The sequence below is a fragment of the Mus pahari genome, chromosome 11, assembly GCF_900095145.1.
Source record: "Mus pahari chromosome 11, PAHARI_EIJ_v1.1, whole genome shotgun sequence".
Lineage (NCBI taxonomy): Eukaryota > Metazoa > Chordata > Mammalia > Rodentia > Muridae > Mus > Mus pahari.
The window spans coordinates 55,630,240-55,651,818 of record NC_034600.1 but is presented as its reverse complement, the minus strand read 5'-3'; the positions used below and the strand labels follow the sequence as shown (position 1 = coordinate 55,651,818).

Sequence of the window (21,579 nt, the reverse complement as noted above, 5' to 3'; positions counted from 1 at the left end):
CCTTCCTCCCTCCCTTCCCTCCCTCCCTCCCTCCCTCCTTTCCTAACATCCAAATCTATGAACCTATGGAGGCAATTCATGTTCAAACCACCACACCAGCTGATGATAATGTACTGTTAATGAGCCTAAGTCAAACATCAATTCACACTATCTCCTTCGAGCAGTCATTATCAACATACTGTCAGTGCTCTAACCACTAATTTGCATCCCTGAGCCTAATAAAAGCTCCAGCTGAAGAGTTTTAAGAAACTATCGCACAGTCACATCTTATAAACACCAAAAAAAAAAAAAAAGGAAACTCCATGCCCCATGATCACGTCCTGTCAGCCAGTGTCTAAAAACTCCACCACGCTAACTCTAGATACTCCCCAGGAACCAGTTGAGCCAAAATAACTTCTTTTTCCATCCCCCTGAGATACACTATTTAGTTCTTACGCACACGCTTTTTCCTGTGATGTTACCTCTCTCTCTCTGTGAACATGTAATAATGCATGAGGTTACAGGTTGTACAGAAGGTACGCATTAAAGCTTGGACTCCCTTTCCCTCCTCTGGGTCCTATGCTGTCTGCAGTCAGTGGCTGTGTTACTTTGTGGTAGCTCTGGTGGAAGAAGGTCACTCACAGCTCCACAGTAGCATTTTTTTTTTAAATCTTAGGATTATTTTTTAAGATTTATTTATTTACTTTATGTATGTGAGTACACTGTAGCTGTACAGATGGTTGTGAGCCTTCATGTGGTTGTTGGGAATTTAATTCTTAGGACTTCTGCTTGCTCTGGTTGGCCCCGCTTGCTCCTGCCCAAAGATGTACTTATTATTATACATAAGAACACTGTAGCTGTCTTCTGACACACCAGAAAAGGGCGTCAGATCTTATGACAGGTGGTTGTGAGCCACCATGTGGTTGCTGGGATTTGAACTCAGGACCTTCACAAGTGTCAGTGTTCTTTCCTGCTGAGCCATCTCACCAGCCCCCTCAATTGCATTTTCTTTTCACTCACTTTCTTATTCTTACCCTGAGTTTTCCTCTGCCTCCCCTCCCCCTTCTTTTGAAACAGTTTGACATCAATATAGTTCTGTATTCAAGCTGTAGTCAGAAGTTGTCTTAGAAACACTTGCTCCTGGAATTGTGAGGCTTGAGTTGGTGAGATGGCTTTGAGAGTAAGTTTCTTGTCACAGGTCAGAGTTTGGATCCTGAGGACTCTAAGTCAGGTGTAAGCCCTCACCCCCATAACAAGATGGGAGTCAGAGACAAGATAACTCTTGGAAGTTTGTAGCCAGCTAACCTGGTGTGTCAATGAACAACAAAAGACCCGGTGGAAGACAAGAACCAACACTTGAGTCTGTCTCTTACTTGCATGTGCACTCTATCGAAGGGTCAAACACACATGCTCACATGTAAAAAGATATGATTGAGATAAAACAGCAGCATTGGCCTGAGTCTGCTAGAGATGCAGATTGTGAGTTAAAATCTGTACGTTACACACTTCCTTGGTGAGAAAGTCATTCAGGAAGAAGTCTTGAAGAACACCAGACCAAGGTCAAATATACAAAGGCATAAGTAGAGACTCCTGGAGTCAGTGAGTAACTCTGTGGAACGTGCTGAGAAGGCTGGCAATTAGTGAGGAAGGAAATGACATAATTCAAACCACACACTAAGACTGATTATGATCCAGTGTAAATCAACAGGCCACTCCAATCAATTTGAAAGAAATATCGATATTAAGTATATTGAAATGTTGCTATTGATGTTGAAACTAGTCATGCAGATTTGCATGGTTTCCTCTGAGACGCAGAAGTTTACTGTTTTAAAAATATGATGCCATTGCATGAAATTATTAAACACTAATATGTTTCTGCAAAATTAGCCTGGAAGCACACATTTCACCAAGAGCATCTGTGACAGTTCTAAGGTTCTTCAAAAGGAATTGGAAACATTTGAAGTGTCAAGTGTGGGAAAAAAAATCACATCTTTAGGAAGAGTAGACAAATCATGTCAGGTGACTTCCGTTACTGCATGGAACCCTGCAAAGGTTGGTTGTTGTTGTTGTATTTGTTTTTATTTGGTTTTTTTTAGACTTTATTAAAATCTGAAGATGATCTAAGTCAGGCAAAACATGGTCCCAGAAGACGGAATCGGTACCCACTCACACGAGTCACGAATCACACACATGCGTCACTGCGTGACGGTATCTCGAGCCATGCGTGGGGAACTCTGTGAAAGGCCCACGGGATGAAGCAAGCAGTAAATTGCCCGTGATGACGTCTGAGGACACGCCTCCATAGAGGAGGTTGGTGGGACCACAGAGTCTCGTCTCATTACGGTTCGCTATGACGATGAACTCTCGTTCTATTTTATGAGATGCTTTGCTCTGGCCCAAAGGAAGAGTGGCAGGACCCCAGAGTGAATCAGGCAGACCCACAGAGCACCGGCTCAGTGAGTACTCCCCCCGCCCCCCAAACAGCGGCTTCAGGTTGTTCCCCCCGGCTGAAATGATATAAGCAATTCGTGTATTGTAAATATCAGCTGATTGTAAGACATACAGAAGTATGCTAAATAAAATTTAAAAAGGAGAAAGACCCTTTCTCCTGTCTGTATAATTCTGCAACTTTAAATACCACTTTCTGTTTCTATTAGAAACTGAGTTGTCAGCTGCCAACTGTCAGGAACCTAGCAATTCTTGGTTTGAATTCATTTATGAGGAAAACATGCAGGAGAGAAGCGAGTGAAGAACACTGCTTCGCTTTTTTCCTTGTTTTTCCTTTTTTTTTTTTTTGACTACTAAGTCATTCTGATGTATCCCTAGGTCAGCCATCTTGAGAGAAGCCCCCGTGCTGTTTGTTGATGGGAACAAATACAGAGAGCCACAGCTACAAAGGGACAGTGTAGAATAGTAACCCTTGGAATACTTGGTCCTAAATGAAATGTCTCCCTCAAATCTCTCCTCTCAAGGCCCAGGGAACCATGAGGAAAAGGAGGTGGAAAAGATTTTAAGACCCAGGGTGGATGGAAGATCCTAAGGACATAAGGCCTTCTGAAACTCAACAGATTCTGTGCACATGGGAACTCACAGAGATGGTAGCAGCGTGCGTAGAATCTGCAGAGGTCTGGGCCTGCCATCAGGGGACACAAGCCCACATTCCTAACCCAGACAGACGCTATCTCCAACCGACAGCTGTTTGCAAATGAAAACTTAGTTCTCTCCAATGGAGTGTACAAGCTAGATACACAAACCGCTCTTAAGGTGAAACAACATGTCCAGCGGTAACTGGTCAGCACAAAAGAACTCAGAGGATTTGGAGGTTCTTTGTCTTATAATGCCTAGTCAGTTCTTTGTATTTTTTCCCTTATGTATGTATATGCATAAGGGAATAAATATATATAAATAAATATATATATTATGTTAAGACTTATTTTAAGTATGAGTGCTTTACCTGCATGTACACCTGCATGCCAGAGGAGGGAGTCAGATCCCATTTATAGATGTTGTGAGCCACCATGTTATTGCTGGGAATTGAACTCAGGACCTCTGGAAGAGCAGCCGCTGCTCTTAAACCCTGAGCCATCTCCAGCTCCTATATTATGGTTTTCTTTTTTTTTTGGCAGGCAATTCCTGGGTTTTATTTATTTATTTATTTTTGGTTTTGGTTTTGTTTTTCAATTTTTATTAGGTATTTACTTCATTTACATTTTAAATGCTATCCCCAAAGTCCCCTATACCCACCCACCCCCGGGATTTCTATGTGTGTCAATGTGCATCTCTGATCGGTATGTGTTTCTTGAGCTTTTTCTTTGTTTTTTTTTTTTCCTTCTGTCTGTGTTTGTTCTCTCCGATTCTGATTTGTTTTTTGTTTTTTTTTTTTTATCTAATTTGATTTTATAGTTATTATATTTTTAGATGCCTGTTTGTATCCTAATGAAAGATGAAAGAAATATTTGCGTGGGTGGGGAAGATCTGGGAGGATCGGAGAGAGGGAAAGCCATCATCAGAATGTATTGCATTTCGTATTTTAAAAATATCTGTTTTCCACCCAACCAATGGACAGAAGCAGCTGACCCCTGTTGTTGAATTAGGGAAAGCTGAAAGAAGCTGAGGAGAAGGGTGATCCTGCAGAAGGACCAGCAGTCTCAATTAATCTGAACCCCTGCGATCTTTCAAACACTGGACCATCAAACAGATAGCATACACCAGCTGATATGAGGCCCCCAACACACATACAATAGAGGACTTCCAGTTCTGTGTTCATTCAGAGATGATGCACCTAACTCTCAAGAGAATGGAGGCCCCAGGGAGTTTAGAGGTCAGGTGGGGTGGGGGGTGGGGACATCCATGTGGAGACAGGGTGTGGTGGGGAGGAAGTGTGGGATATGGCTCAGTCGGAGGGTGGATGGGGAGGGGCGGGAATGGAATATGGAGTGTAAAAAATAAATTGAAAATGAAATAAAATTTAAAAAAATATCTGTTTTCAATAAAAAATAAAAGCAAAATGTCCAGCAATGAACCAATGAGAACGCAAAATGATCCTCATTTCTTTAAGTTCATTCCCTAATAATTTTTTAAAAGATTATTTTCAATACATTTTATTTTTCACGGCTATCACACATGCTGCACTGCGTGCTTCAATGTCAAGAAACTGCTCTTCGGATAATTTCCTTTCTCCCCTCCCTCTTCAAGGCAGTAACTAACATATGAAATGCTTACACACATCCTGACTTGTCTTCGCCCATTTGCCTTGTGGAATGTTTAACTGGATATGACCCCAACAAGCACTGTGAACATTAGACCTTGCTGAGCTCTGCTCTTCTGCACTGGCGTAATGCAAAGACTTACACGTTTGCATCGTACTTTAACTATTGAGAAACATATTTAAATATATTTCTATTTGGCAAATGAATAAATGATTCTTAGGAGCTGGAATATACTGATTTTAGAAGCTTGTGCTTTGAGAAGATAGAGACCAAGTTTGCCTTCCTCAATTTGCTGTGTGATTTCGGGAAGGTCATTAGCTCCTCTGAGCAGACTTCCTCATCTGTACAACAGGATCCTAACGCCTCACTGAGTAGTCATGACTATGGAAGCCAGGAGCACAGTGCCTGGCTTGCAAGAACTGAAACAGTTCTTACTACAATGACATACTCTTCAGGAGTGGCTTACTATATACCCTTTATCCACAAAGGATTTAGGACTTTCAAATCATATCATGTGCCGGTGTTATACAGAGAGTACCTGAGGGTTCCAAGTTCTCATAGCTGATTCCAAACCTCCTAGCTTTCGTGTTCATCCAGCCTCTGTCTGGGCTTCCACAATAAGCTCTACAACAGTTGTTTCTGCAGGGTGGTATGGCTGAGTAGATCCGCTCTTTCCTGCTCCCTTGGGCCTGGCCAGGCCTGGCGGTAATGTAATCTGATGCTGTATGCGTGTTCTTACACATTGATTTTTGCCTTTCAAGTTATATATAAAAGGAGTCTTTTATTTTTAGTTACGTGTTCATATTCTGACTCTAAGGAGGTTTGTTCCAGAGTGTCTGCAGGCAATTGGACATGGTGATCCTAACCACACGAAGTCTCATGTCAATGTGCTCAGCCACTGGCAAAACAGGTAACAAAAGAATGTATTGCCATTGACAAGAGTATACCCATCCCTCCACAGTTTGGAGGTGGTATTTTATTATTAATAAGAACCATTGTGTGAGTCTGTGAGAAAGGTACCTTTAATCTTAGCCATGTTTATCGGAGCCTATGTGTGTCTCTATGAGAAGGTTCCCTATAGTCTTAAATATGTTTATTGGGGCCTATGTGAGCGTCTGGAGGGATGATTCCAGAATGACCAGCTTGGTCTCTCTACATCCTTCCCTTGTTTGGGTCTGAAGGCTGATAACGATGTAGAACGTGACCTGGGATGCACATGGTCAACCAGTACCATTTGGCAATACATATTTCATTTGACAGCATTTGTAAGTCACACATTTTCCCCTCGGAATAGCTCACAGTGCGAAAAAAGCTTCCATATGCTGGAGATGAGTCCTCGCTTTGCTGAGAGATGAGAGGAGCAAAAATAGAGTCTAGGCTTCATAGGACATTGAAGACATGTCCTGGCCAGGCATACGGGTTCAAAGTGCCTTTTTCTTAAAGTCAATCTCAAAATAATTATCTGTCAGTCTTGACTGTTAAAATTTAGCAAGTAATTTTGACAGAAAAATATCGTCTTCATAACAATTTAGTCACTATTCTAAAGGACTACCGATAGGTTACTATATATTCAAGTATCAGATTCTTCCGTTTCAGCAGAGAGAGACAGTTTTTAAATTCCTTCATGGACTCACAAGACACAGTCAGGATGAAAATATGAGTGTGACTTTCTCCAATTTCTAAAATCTATCCATCTCTGTCTTGAGTCTGAGTATGCAAGGGGAATAGAGTCCCTGCTTCCTGATTTCCACAGGGTTAACAATGTGTTCCACTGTAGTCGGGTCTTTGAAAGCCCAGCCAGCAAACCGGAAGCTAACCTGCAGTCCAGCCTCAGAAATCCCACAGCTAGAGCCCCTTTCCTCTCTGGAACTCACAGAAAGCCCAGGGCCAGGCACAGTCTGCTCCTTGATATAAGGCTCACCTACCCTCCAGACCCCCAGGAGCTGGGAATGAGAGTGGATAAAGTTATGCTTGCTGTAGAAGCTAAAGTCTAGATTGTTCTGTGCAGCTAATGTGTACACTTGGAGTGAATTGGGCAGCAAAAGGCAGGTAGCCATTTGTACACTTAACTACAAACACTTTGTTCATCACTGTCTAGAAAGTACTTGAACAGATTTCATTCTTAAAGTTTATGTGACTTGAAGTTTTCTCAGGGAGGTTGAAAACAGCCCTTGTGGTAAGATCTCATGCTCGCTGGAGTCGCAGAATAAATCAAGTCTGAGGACTGGGAAAGTTATTCTAATTGTGTGGTGACCTTTACTTTGTCTAAGTGGTAAAAGTGCACGTAGCAAAGCATTTGCCACTTTAACATTTTAAGGATACAAAATGGCATTAACTACACTCACATCACTGCAAAGCATTCACCACAACCATATTCCCAGAGTCTCACTGTCTGCCTTGGCCTGAGACCTTGCATTTAGTTAACAGTAACACCTTGTTCCACACCCTGTTCACCAGCCCTGGAAATCATTATTTACTTTTGGATTTTGACAGTTCCACATACTTCATAGAAGTGGAAGACTCAATATTTGACTTTAAAATTTTATTTTTACAATTTGTGTGTGTGTGTGTGTGTGTGTGTGTGTGTGTGTGTGTGCGCGCGCGCGTGCGCACACAAGCACAGTGTACACATGGAGGTCAGGGGACAACTTGCGGGGGTTGTTTTTCTTTTTCCACCCTGTGGGTTCCAGAAAAGGAATCAGGTCACCATCAGACTTGGTGGCAAATGTGTTTACCTGCTGAACCTTCTCTCTGGCCCCATATTTGTCTTTTTGTAGCTAGCTGATTTCACCTAGCATATAATGTCTTCATCTGTGTAGCAGCAAAGGCTTAATAATGTTTAGTTCTCTCTCTCTCTCTCTCTCTCTCTCTCTCTCTCTCTCTCTCTCTCTCTGTCTCTCTCTCCCTCTCTGTTGTGAAGTGCATATAAAAGAGGAGTGCACTGAGGAGTTCACTACTTTATATTACATAATACACATTGCATTTTTAAATCATTTGTTCATTGGTGGATATTTAAACCAAGACTTCCTGTTTTCCTCATTTCTGTGATGCATTTGGCTCTACGCTTCCGTGAATTACCTCCCACTTTCTTGTCCTTCCTTCTTCTTGCCCCTGTTCTCACACGCTCATCTACATGCTTAGTATTGGAATTATTATATGTCAGGTCTATTTTCTTCTATGTATACAGGGCTGGGGACTGAACCTATGGCCTTGTGCATGCTAGGCTAGTTTAACCACTGAGCCACACCCTGGTCCCTTAGCTTAACCACTGAGCCACACCCCGGTCCCTTAGCTTAACCACTGAGCCACACCCTGGTCCCTAAGTACTCTGGAACTTTTCAAAGGAAATGAATTTCCAGTTACCTCATCATGAACTCGCTATCAGTCTGTGGTGGCAGCTCTTACATAGCTGTACACTGACATCATTCTTTGTCCTAACCATGACTTCTCAATCCCAGTTTCAGGCTTGAGCTGTGTGATGTCAGTGGACATGAGTGATCTTTGAAGCCTGGACATGCAGTGATTTATGAATGCCAATAACTTGAATGAACCATCTAGAAAAATATTTATTTATTTATTTATTTATGAAGGGTTAATTGCTTGTTCCAATCAAAGAGAGTAGCAATATTTTAAACTTATGGTGAAAAGGTGAAAATTATTCACACAGGTAGAAAGGTTATAGCTAGACTTGTTTTCTGAAAGGCCCTCCAAGCCCGTGTTGTTTCCTCACAACCGAAATAGTTGCTCTCTATGATGGTTTGTATAGGCTTGGCCCAGGGAGTAGCACTATTAGGAGGTATGGCCTTGTTGGAGTAGGGGGTCTCACTGTGGGTGTGGCCTTAAGACCCTCACCCTAGCTGCCTGGAGACCAGTATTCTGCCAGCGGCCTTCAGATGAAGTAGAACTCTCCGCTGCTCCTGCACCATGCCTGCCTAGATGCTGCCATGTTCCTGACTTGATGATACTGGACTGAACCTCTGAACCTGTAAACCAGCCCCAATTAAATGTTGCCCTTTATAAGACTTGCCTTGGACTTGGTATCTCCTCATAGCAGTAAAACCCTAACTCTCCTTAACTGATTTTAGAAAAACACTCTACCCATGTTTGGAAACGTGTGTGTGTGTGTGTGTGTATACATGTATATATATACATATATATGTATGTATATATATATATATGTATATGTATGTATATATGTTGTCTTGTTAAATAAAGAGATGTCAGTCAGTACTGCTGGTATATGTCTTGCCCTCCACTCCCCACCCCCAGTCTATCTACAATCACATTTCTCTGCATGTGACTAAAGGTAACACAGCTAACCCCTAACTGAGATGGCAAACTTGCAACACTTTAACCTTTTCCTTCTTTTTTTTCTAACCTTTTCCTTACCTTACTCTTTGTCCTTAGATGGCAGTGTCCATCTTAGGCTTTTTTTTTTTTTTTTTTTTTGGTTGGTTGACCATTCTGTGGATTAACCTAGGGCTTAACGCTTTCTGGGTAAGTAAGTATTCTACCATTTATATGTCTAGTCCTCTTTTCTTTTCCTTTTTTTCTTTTCTTTTTTCCTTTCTTTTCTTTTCCTCTTTTCTCTCTTTCTTTCTTTTTTTCTTTTCCTTCCTTCCTTCCTTTTTTTTTTTTTTTTTTTTTTAACTTTAGGACAAGATCTCCCTAAGTTACTCAGGCTGCCCCTGACAGAACTTGCTCTTAGGCCACGCCTACTTTGAGCTTGGTTATTCTTCTGCTTCAGCTCCAGAACAGCTAGGATTATACAACTATTCCACGATGCTGACTCTATCCCAACTTTTTGTAAATTAGATCAGAAAAAGACAAGTTTTGGTGCCAATGACTTCAGCAAGTTACTGTACAAATCCCTCCAGGTCACTGTCCCTGATTGCAAGTCTAGGTTATATCCCTGTGACCCCTGGTTGTCTGTGGCCATGCTTGGCAGGTGAAGTGTCTGATGAGTGGGTAGAAGGAATGGAGCTCTACGAGGAATAAAGTTTTTAGTGCATTTTGCATCCTGATTTTTGGTTATTTTGCTAGATTTGCCCATCAACTTCATTAAGAAGTAACTCAGGTGTGAAACTTCCTTTACCAAAATGTTGATTAAAATTTCAGATTCAGTTAATGATTTAATAGAAAAGCTGACCCAACAATTGAAACACAGCATCCTGTTTCCCTTTAAAAAGAAAACTGGGCCTAGGACTATAGCTCTGTAGTAGAGCACTTGCCCAGCGTCATCAGCAGTGACAAAAACAAAAGGTGAATTGTAGTGGTGGCCATGATTTAGCCCTTTTCAATTTGTAGCTTTGGACACTGATAGTTTGTTTAACCAAAAAAAAAAAAAAAAACCCCAAACCATTTCTCTCCAGTCATTTCACCCGTTTTTTTTTTAAATGGTGTATTACTTTGCTTAATATTTTATAAAATATACAAGACATGGGCTCTCAGCATCAAACAACCCCACTTGCCTGGCCTGCAAGTTGCTGGCTCTGGAACCATACATTTGCACTGATACAGCTGCATTTTCTTACTGACTTTGTTTAGATTAAATTCGCCCTCCTGAAATCAGTTGGGCGTGGTTCAGAATCCACATAGAATTTGTAACTGGTGGCCTAATAACAGCCAATCTGGAGCAGCCAAACCACCATCTGATTGCAAGAGCACCAGCCACCAGGCCGGCTCTTTCCCATGCTAACCGAAGTATCTTCCAGGCAGTGGGCTTGGCACAGTCAATCCAGACCCAGGCCCAAGTCTTTTGTAAAGAAATAAATATGTGAAGTGATTGCTGGTGTCTGGCATATAGCGAATGTTCCATACATGTGATTTGATTGTAAGTGACATGTTAACGCTGTGATATTGCCTAAGGTGCAAACCGACTTTTCTGCTCTCCAAAAGGCTGTAAAACATTGGTTATTTTATTCAGGTTTGTGTTGTCTCCTTAAACCACTTGGTTATGAGTGAGGTCTTGTGAGTCCCTGTTGGAAAGCATCACCCACATATTACACAGAGCAGAAAATAAAGATTAAAGTTAGATTAGTAAGTACTATATCCCCTAGCCCTCTGTTGTCAATACACAAGTGTGTAGGATCTACATATGCCAAGGTTGGTTTCCTTATTCCACGGGAGTGCTGTGCATACTTTATCACTATTATATATATATTTCTGATTGCAGAACACATGAGAAGACACTATGACAGCTGCAACTGGCTTTAGAAGACATCAGTAAAAGTTAAGGATTTACACATGAAGGATAGGCAAAGGTGGTACTGATGACCTACTTGGGGATTTGTACCCCAAGGGCTGTTTCCAACACCAGGAAACGCTCACTACTAGCCCCTTATTTATCTGTCTCAATATCAGAGATTGTTGAGAGTTACTGCCGTAAGCATCAGAAAGGAATTTTTACTGAAAGTATTGACATTCAAGAACCTTGGATTATCTAACATTTTATCTAAATATTTTAGGAGTACCTTCTAGTCTTGCACAAATGGAAGGCTCTAGCAAGGCGCCCAAGTTCAGTGTCAAGTGGTTTTTACTGAAAGGTCCAGTCTCCGTTAACAACAGAAGAGTCCCTGGCTACTGACTGACTGACTACACAGAACACTGTCTGAGGAATTCTATTTTGCCTGAGCAAAGTTGGTAAGCAAAGTGTAATCAGATTACTTAAAGAAAACAAAGTTTGGGACAGCATGTGAACTACTTCATGTTTGATTGCACATAAATGTGTGCTTAATAAGTGTCTGTTCATTCAAAAGAGCTTGGCCTACGACTTGTTTTATTTTAACATGACAACACAGTTGTTGAGGAATAACTTGATTTTTTCTCACCTCTAACTTTTTGGCAGTTACCCCTCCACAAGAATGTAAAAGCTATAAATGACCAAATAGCCCAAATTAGTATGTAGTCGCTCTCATCTCACGCACAAATATAAAAATATAGAAATGCCCTTCCATCTTCTTAACATGCACCAAAGACCACTCAGGTCTCTTTTGGTCCTTCCAAAGTGTTTCTGCCCAAAGCGTGACCCACAGAAGCTGCAAACAGTCAATGAGAACATGTTTGAAAGGAAAACACTTAGCCCCATCACCCTCCTCCCTGAGACATTGTAATTGTAAAGTCCCAGGGAAACCCAGCAACTGTGCCCATCTGATAGTTGGTAAAGTTTTTAGAGACAGTCTTGCTTTGTAGCCAAGGCTGGCCTGGGACTTGCCATCCTCCTGTCACTGGCTCTCAAGTGCTCATGCAGCCTCACCAATTGGCACAGCTGTTATGGGACAGTCCCCAAGGTATGCTCAGATATTCTTGTAAGTGTTCCGTTTTGCTCTGTATGGTCTTAACCTTTGTACTATGCTAAATCTATGATAACTTTTATCATAGGTGTGTGGATAGCCATCCCTGAAGGCAACAATGTAGTAATGTTGTACTGAAGCAAGTGAACCAAGAGCTAGAATCCCATGCAGAGTCTAAGTCATGAGCCTCCCGGTCTGCATCTTCACCAAACTAAACCCAGAGGGCTGTGACCCCAGTGCTGCCCAGCTTTCTCCCCAGCCTCCTGCAGATCTCTCTTCACACTCCTCTTATAGAGGCCTGGAGCACACTCTGCCAGGACACTCTGTTCCTTCTATTTTACGTTTCATCCCTCTGCAGTATAACCACTTACAGTCTTATACACTAAGATTTTTATTTATTTATTTTCTTTACTGTCTGCCCTTCTGCCTGTCAGACAGTAGCACCTTGTGGGCAGGAAGTTCTGGATGCTTTGCTCTCTGGAACCCTAACACAATATTTCATCCATGGTTGAGGTTCAGGATATATCTGTTTAATAGAATGAATGAAGCACTTTGTGAGTTTAAGCAAGAGGAAAAATTGAGAGGGGAAATAAAGCTCATGAAACTTTGGCTGTTTACTTCAAGAATATTTATAAGACACCATGGATTTAATTAAAAAAAACAAATTAAAAAAAAAACTTTCAGAAAAGCCATTGATTCTAAACAATGTTCTATGCAAGACCTAAAAACCACTAGTCTCTCCCTAACTACTTTTGGGGGACTCAGAGAACCAAACTGTAAGACTTTGTTCACGCTTATCACATGATCCACCACTAATCTGTAGTCTCAGCCCAAGCTGTGACACAATGGTTTTATATTTTCATTTATTCTATGTTAATCTCATTAATTTGCTATTTTAGGTAACTGTGGTATTAATATGGGAATTAGGTAACTGTTTTTAATATGGGTATTCTAAGCTTCAGGGATAATTTTAACAATGAGTAATAGTAATTATTAAGCTCACTTAGGTAATGACCCACGCTTCGATACTTACTGAGCTGAGTTGTGGCTACCCCACCAGTAGGACACCATAATGTTCTTTCTCCTTGGGCAAGCAGTTAAAATTCACAAAGACACTCCTATCCCTTTGTCATGCACTGGAGTTGTTTTTAGAAGCCTGCAGGCACCTTTGGAAAGCAAAACCTCCCAGATAATCTCACATTTTAAAAAATAGGAGAAAAATGTTGTGGATGGCTCTGTTTGCTTATATTTTATGTTAATTCTGCTCTCCCAGGAGAGGTTACCTGGAATGAGGAATGAGTCATATGCTCGATGGCTTCTTGTGAACCAGTTCCCTAATCACTGGGCGAGTAGGCGGGACTTCTGGGTTGGATGGAGGAAGAGAGGAAGCAGGAGAGAGTTAGGTCTTTTTGGAACAGGGACAGCATAAGAGTAAGATGTAGCTGCTAGAGTTTCCCGTTATCATGACCAATCCACAAGGATTTGCCACCCCAGGAATCAGATTTTAATAAGGCTTTCAAGATTAGGCTTTAGTTCTTGCTCCCAGAGATTGAGTTACCATTGTTTCTGAACTAAGTCTGTGTTGCCTTTTTCTTCATGCAGTGGCTCGTCTGGGTTCAAGAGAGAAAGGTACAGAGGCAAAGCAAGGGTTTGCCAGATGTGTACCACAAAGGCCACGGGGGATTCTAAGCACATGAGCTTGGTGTGGTAACCACCCACCAGTGGGAACCTAGCAGGCTGGGTGGAGTGTTGGAGGCATAAGCGTGAGAACGTGCTGGAATTCCTTTTTAAAAAATACTTCCTGCACCCCTTTAATCCCAACACTTGGGAGGCAGAGGCAGGCAGATTTCTGGGTTCGAGGCCAGCCTGGTCTACAAAGTGAGTTCCAGGACAGCCAGGGCTACACAGAGAAACCCTGTCTCGAGAAAACCAAAAATAAAATTGTGTGTGTGTGTGTGTGTGTGTGTGTGTGTGTGTGTATTTCCTGCAACAGGAAAATCACATACAATAAGATATGTGGGTAAGATTTAATAAATCTGTGTCCTCATGTAATCACACCTCTGTCCTGACGTAAGACATGTCCACTGCCCATGAAGGTCCCTCATGTCCTGTTTGAATACTCTCCTTTCTTTGGGAACAACCGTCATGACTTCTGTCATCATAACAGTTTTGTTTTACAATTTTATGTAGCTAGAATAATACATCATATATTTTGGGGGCTGATTTGTTGTGAGTTAAAATAGCATTCCCCGAGCCTTACCTCCACGGCTGTGTGTTTCAGTGGCTCGTTTCTTTCTGCCGAATGCTATCCCAGACTATGAACAGACACAATGTGCTTAATTTATTCATTTCTTCTCAGCGGAAGTGATGGTTTATAGGGTTAACTGTTCAAATAAACTGCTGACCCAGTTTTCAAACTGGTTAAACCACTTCACGGCAATGCACGAGAGTTCTCCACATCTTTCAAAGGCCATGGCATCAGTAATTTAAATTTTAACCACAGTTGTTACGATAGTTATCTTTCCATGGTAATTTACATGTGACAACATATCTCCAATGACCTACTTAGAAAGAGGACATATGTGTCCTGGCTCATAGTCTGAGAAGTTTGAGTTCATGGTCAGTTCATCCCATCATTCTGGGACTGGGCTGGCACGTCAATGTGGTAGAACAGAAGACAGCAAACCCACTCACTCACTTCATAGCCAAGAACTTACAAAGAAGAGAAAAGGGGCAGAAGACTCACAATCTCCTTCAGGGGTGTGTACTTCACAACCACTGGGCCTCCCAGTGGGCTCCAGTGCCTCCCAGTAGTACCTCACCAGGTTAGTAGGCTTTAACTCATGGACCAGAGGTGACGTCCCAAATTTATGGTGGCTTTATTTCATGTTGCTTTAAGAAGGAACAATGTTGGGCCTTTAACATGTACGTATTGGCTATTTTGTTTTAGAAGTGTAAGTCAGACCAGAGTTAAAACAGAATACATTAGCACACTGTGTGGAGGGCTACAAATACACGTGTTAACTAAATCTGACCATGTTTTCGCAGAGTTATATGTTAATAAACCAAAGTTCACATGGTAGATGAGAACTAGAAGATCAGCCTGACTGAAGTGAGGCCAAAGGCCTCATATTCATATGTGTTTATATATGTTCTTAATCAATACATGCAGCAAACATCCAAAATAGGGAATTAATCATGGTGTGTGTGTGAGAGAGAGAGAGTCAGAGAGAGAGAGAGAGAGAGAGAGAGAGAGAGAGAGAGAGAGAGAGAATTTATGGATGCTGGCAAATGAAACTGGGGTACAGATCCACAGTGGCTTCCTTCTAGAAGGCAATGAATGGCTTTGCTTCCTTGGACCTTTGCTGAACTTTGCAAAATAGCAAGGTGCAAATATAGCTTTGGGAAAACCCATTGCCACCACACCGAATGAGCACCTTTAAACCCCAAGACTGCAATAAATATAAACATGTAGATTCTAGGAACTGGGCTGCTATTTAACAGGTCACTGGTCAGACCTCTAGATGACATTTCTTGTGGCACCCAGTGGCTAGTCTGGATTTCATTAGCATGCCTCACAACTTCGGGGATGGTGGTTTCGGTGGGCATATATTTTCAAAATTGGCTCCAGAAGAATGTGGTTGCTTTCCAAACATTCTGAGTAAAGCGCTCCCGGCTGGGAAGGGAGGCACAGGCTGCCAGCCTTCTTGGTATTTTGAAACATATGTCATCATAATGATATTTCCAGGCTTCTCAGGACATGGCCAGTAAATGAGAAACCATCAAGACAGTCATCCTTAAATTAAAACAACAGAGGGATATTATTTTCCACTTATAAAATTGGAAACAAATTCTAAAGCTAATGCCCAGTCTTACTGGGATCTTGCCCTTCCCTTCAGTCCTGGAGAGTGGAAAACCACTTGGCCAGAAAAAAAAATAAATAAAGTTTAAAAATTGCATAATCTTTAGGACAAATCATTCTCTAAGAATTTACCCCATGAAATGAATCGTCTGTGCACAGTTATAACTATTAACTTATGCTTAACCGGGTTAATTTTAGTGAAAAGTGTCTGACATTGCCCACTAAAAATAATGTTGGAGAGGTCATATATAATGATGTAAGAATTAGTCCATCATGTATTGGCATTTAAAAGGTAGTTTACAGAGTGCTACGTGCCAAATAAGTCGAGCCTTTTTGTTTTTAAAAGCAAGCAAAATAACAGCCCAAGCAGTACATTGAAGAAGAGACTACCTGCCTGTTAAACTACTCACAGCAGGCGTCTTTAGGAAATCACTTACAGAACGTCTTTTTACTCACTTCTCGAGGCCCCTCTCACCAAATTTTCTGTTATAAATATTACATCTGAATGAGAGTACATTTTATGTAAAAGAGAGCAGCAAAGAAACACCTACAAAGATTTTCTAGCAACATGTGAGCCACGTGGACAGTGCCACGTCTCTAAGGCTATTGGCTCAAAACTCCCTCTTTGAACCTGGGTGGTGCAGCGCGCTCTGAAAGGCTTATCCTGTAATCCTTTCACAGGAATCATCTCCTGGTCCCCGCACTGCTAAGCCCCGCGTGGCATGAGGTCACTCAGGCTCAGCTCGGAGTCTTGGAGGGAGGTGGCTTGAGACATTCATCAAGTGTTAGCACCCGGATGCTACCCTGAATGTGGGAGGTTCCCATTCATTAGCAGTTACCCAGCAGGAGAGTGAAATCCAAAGCCAAGTCTACAGAGAAATAAATGAGGCGCTCATGCATCATTTATCTAGATCCATGACGGGCTGCTGCAAGAAGTAAGACACATTTGCAAAGTTCTTAGCCTGGGGGTGGGGGGTGGGGGACGGCGGTGCTGATGTCATCAGCTCACAGCCTTTCCCACTACTGTCTTCTGTTGTCCTTAACAACGGAGTAGAGTAGTAGTTGGTCTATTTGTACAATTATCATCTGGGTAGTCAACCTGAAATGCTTTTAAATATTATTCGTGCAAAGCCTGGTGAGGTGTGACGTTTAGATGTCCATCAAGTCAAATGCCACACGGTCTGTTCCAGGTCTCTTTGGACTATAAAAATGAGTGTCAACATATGTATTTTCCACAAATGAATGAGTCAGAGGTCCTCACAAAGTTAGATGTAAGCAAAGCCCCTACCAGTAGTAGGACATGAGGCTAGAACAAAGCTGCTCTTGGCTAAATTTCCTCAGTAGTCTAGTCAGCCTTGTCCCGATGGGTGTTTTCAATTATGCACACTCTAGCACACTCTACTCAACTGATAGTGGCTAGAAATTTGAGTACCTGTTTCCAAGGAATATGTATTCTCGAAAGTCTTTCAAGTAATGACAACCCTTTAAATCAACGGCGAGGCCACAGGAACCCACCGTCCAGCCCATTATTCTTCCTCCCAGAGATTCCAGGCTCTTCACCAGCCCACCCTTCCTCAGACATACAAATGGTCAGAAAGTCACAGAGCACAGGACTTTGCTCTCTAGACCCACCTTGCTGTGGTTGCTCCTCCTGAACCTTCAGCTGACGCGTGCACAAACTGGTGAACAGGTGGCTGTCGTCTTTCCTCTGTGTTGTAGACATGTTACCAACGATCTGGCTGTGACTCGGGGACCACTAGCGCAGTTTGTCTTCGCCAGACATCAAAAACTGTCTTCAGAAGTTACTTGGAAAGAACACAGAGGCACGCGCAAGAACTCGCCTCGCATGTAAAACATTTACTCCTCGAAGAGCATGCCAGAGTTTCTCCTGGTTAAGAATTCTGCAGTAAATATTTACCAGTATCGCACCTCCTGCCTACAAAGATGCCAACTTATTTGGCTGGAAACACGACTGAATTCTTAGTTTATTTCAAAGATCCCTGGAACTTTCCCCTTTTAGAACGTACAAAAAGAAACGATGTCTCTCGGTGAAATTAGCTCTCTGTTCAATTTTAGCCATTTACAGTTCCTTCTCTGCTGTAAAGTCCAGTCCCTCTAGTATAGAGAGGACTGCTAGAGAAATGTAAAGCGAAGGGGGAAAAAAACGCTGCAGGATTAAATCAAGGCTTAAATCTGCCTGGTTGGAGTTCGCCCCTGTGACAGCTGGATGTGTACAGTTCTTAAGGGAGGCTGGAGGGGAGGAGACTGAGCTAGCTGATTAGCATAGAGAGGCAGGCAAGAAATAGCATTCTGATTGTTTTAACGGAGTGACCAAAGCAGGGATGGTAAAGATGTCTGGACAGCACAGCAGTTAACCACCTTACTTCTGCTGCGTTGGCATTAAAGCACAAGCCCAAAGCTGGGCTTGGGCGGCACAGATATTCTCGGGCACATGCGAAATGGAAAATATGCAGCTGGAGCTGGTCAGGGGCTCATGGAAATGTACTGCTGGAACTCTCGGACTCTGTAAACAGCTCTGAAGCTCCAGGAGAGGACCGTTATGGGGCTGAAGCAACTACTTAGAGTTCTGCAAGAAAAATAAACGCACAAAACACTACCCGGAAACGTTACCTTTGCTTCCCAGCGCAGTCTCTACTGGGAGACTACTCTGGGTTGTAAGACAAGGCAGCTTGTGAGGTTTCTTGAGCTTGCCGGTCCATTACGGTTGGAAACCAAACCCCAAACTCCTTAGATTCGGTGAAGTCATAATGAACATCATAGGTCCTGCCTTGCAGCGTGACTCCTTGTAGATTCACAATGTAGGTAATGGGCAGAGTTAAGGAGGCTGAGCTGTCTGCAGGCTGAGACTCTCTGCTTGAATTTGGAAACTGGTATAAAACGCCCTAATAAGGTTGCCTCCTCATGATATCTGGGGGCAGGGGGATTGTGTCTCTTGTTGCTCTCTTCTTTCATCCTAAATTCACAATTTCCCAAGCATATTTTCATTTCTGAAAACACATGAAATGCATATATCACTTCACCTTTGTAATTCCTATGACTAAATAAAATGAAATTTTTGTATTATAGATTGGGTTTTATTTGATAAAACTGGCATAAAAATGTAGACTTGAAGAAGTAGATTCCTGGGCACAACCTGAGATATAAAGTTAAGTATGAAATCTACACACACTCACATCCATATATGTTTGTGTGCACACACCCGTGCATACACTCACACCTGAGACAATGCACACAATCACACATGTATGCACACACATGCACACACATGCACACCCATGCACACGTGCTTCTTAATTCTCCGTTCCAGACAAAGGAGCAGAGCCTTCTTGCACAGAGCTGGTGTTTGCCTTCTTTGATAAACTCCAGCTTTCCTGGAGGTCTGCCTCAAGTGCTACCATGTTAGAGAATACAGCTGATGCTTGAGAACCCTTCTGGTTCTGCTCTGGGTTACACTACGCAGTCCTGGGCAGTGGCTGTATAATCTGCAGCAGGGTTGCACCTGAGTTTCTGCCCTGAGCTTTGAGTTACACTTGTAACTGCTCTTTTAGGGCCAAGTGGTCTAGGCTCCAGGGGAGTGAATTCAGCCTGGCTGAGTCTTATTTGTGACAGGACAGAATACAGCATACCAAGGGTGCAGAACGGGCATTTCCTTCACAGGCACTGCTTTTCCTCACTTTTTAGAAACAGCCACCAAGCGACTTCATATCAGCCACGCTTTGCTGTACTTTTTTGCTTATGAGCAAAAGCAAGACATTGGAATGGCAAAGTTGCCCATGCACGCAGACATGAATGTGTGCCTGTGTGTGTGTGTGCACGCATGTGTGTGTGTGTGTGTGTGTGCATGTGTGTGTGTGTATGTGTGTGTCCGGCATGTGGGTACACATGTCCATGCATGCATGTGTGGAGGCCAGAGCTTGATTTCAAGTATCTTCTCTCATCAACACCCACCCCATATTTTGAAACAGGATCTCTCACTGAACCTTAAGCTCACTGCATTGGGCAGACTAGCTGGCCATCAAGCCACAGAGCTCCATCGATTTCTGCCTCCAGGACTGACATTATAGGTGTTTGGGAAGGACCAGGTGGGGATCCAAACTCAAGAGAAAATGTCTGTATAACAAGCACTTTACCTGCTGAGCCGTCTCCCAGACCCCCACAGGCTTTCTTATTTGGGTTCTTCCTTCTCTAGCCTATCCTTCCCTTCCTTTCTGGAAACCTGCATCTTTGTGCTCTCCAAAGAGTAGCGTGGGAAGATACCTTGTTACAGGTAAGAGGCTTGCCAGCTGATACTCTTAGGGGAGAAACGATTCAGTTGGACAATCTAATGGTATTGCATTCACTGGAGAATTCTCTCTTCTCAGTTGAACCCTATTTACAAAGCAGAAATGCATTTCATTAGTCCTCCAGCAAGTTACTTGCTTAATTCACAGCTTGTCTTTTCTCAAATATATTTGCAATATCAAGTCTATGGATAAATTACTATCACTAGTTTTAGTTTAGTTTTGAAAATTTCATACAAGTTTTGACCATATCCATCCCCTCTCCCGCCTTCTTCCAGATCCACTTCTACCCAACTTGGTGTCCCTCCTTTTACCCCATCAAATCATATTAACACTACCGTATATTCTGTTGGGAGTCGCTTTCTGATGCAGTATGGTCAACTGAATGATGGCTACACTCTTGTTAAACATCGGTTCTCCCTCTCCTGGCAGCCATCAGCAGTCAGTAGTACATTTGCTAGGAGTGAGTCTTCATGCCAGCCTTCTCCTAACGGTGTGGTCTGGCTTGAGGCTACTCTGCTGTGAGTTCATATGTGCACCCGTTCTGTCCAGAAGACACTCTTTCCAAGTCTCCATTCACCACCTCCAGCTCTTACCGCCTTTGGTGAAATATGTTACACAAACTACAAGCAATAGCATGGCATTTATCATTTCATCCTCAGAGAACAGGATAAAAAGATCCATAACAGATGAAAACTGGAGAACCTGGTCCAGTCTCAATATTACCTCAAAACTATGGAATGTTTAAAAGGCTATTGTATATAGTTCAGGTATAATTAATTACCGCTGAGACTTTAGGTTTCCTGTTAATTTCAAATAACAGAACCCATGTTCCTTTATGTAAGCCAGTAGTAGTTCCTACTCCCAGACCATTCATCCTTAATATATTGACCAGTGATATTATGGATTATAATAAGATGATAATAAGATCCTGAGTTTCAGGATCTTACAATGGTAAATAATGTATAATAAATCAGTCATAAAAGAGGGACATGCCTAGCTAGAGTCATATTATTGCAAGTTACTCTAAGTTTTTAATCTCATAGAGCTTCCTAAGTAATACAAGTGCCTGAATTCCCACTGGTACCCTCTGTGAAAACGTGGCGTTACTAGACACATTTGCTTGAATGCCTGTTATCCATGGACATGGGAAGCTTCCCCGGTACTGCCTACTAATAAAAGGTATTGTACTGGCTAGCTTTGTGTCAACTTGACACAGGCTGGAGTTATCACAGAGAAAGGAGCTTCAGTTGAGGAAATGCCTCCATGAGATCCAGCTGTAAGGCATTTTCTCAGTGATCAAAGTGGGAGGGCCCCTTGTGGGTGGTGCCATCCCAGGTAGTCTTGGGTTCTATAAGAGAGCAGGCTGAGCAAGCCAGAGCAAGCCAGCCAGTAAGGAACATCCCTCCATGGCCTCTGCATCAGCTCCTGCTTCC

General features: G+C 42.4%; 1 protein-coding gene across 2 annotated transcripts in view; it reads right to left on the bottom strand.

The window, feature by feature from the left end:
* Ranbp3l (RAN binding protein 3 like) overlaps nucleotides 1-18,174 on the bottom strand; it is a 51,872-nt gene extending 33,698 nt beyond the window's left edge. For both annotated transcript variants that reach the window (XM_021208689.2, XM_029544142.1), the window contains exon 1: nucleotides 17,475-18,174. In XM_021208689.2, coding sequence (XP_021064348.1) covers nucleotides 17,475-17,565 — 91 coding nt within the window. In that variant the 5' untranslated portion in view covers nucleotides 17,566-18,174. The remainder of the gene's footprint in view (nucleotides 1-17,474) is intronic.
* Nucleotides 18,175-21,579: the final 3,405 nt, after the last annotated feature.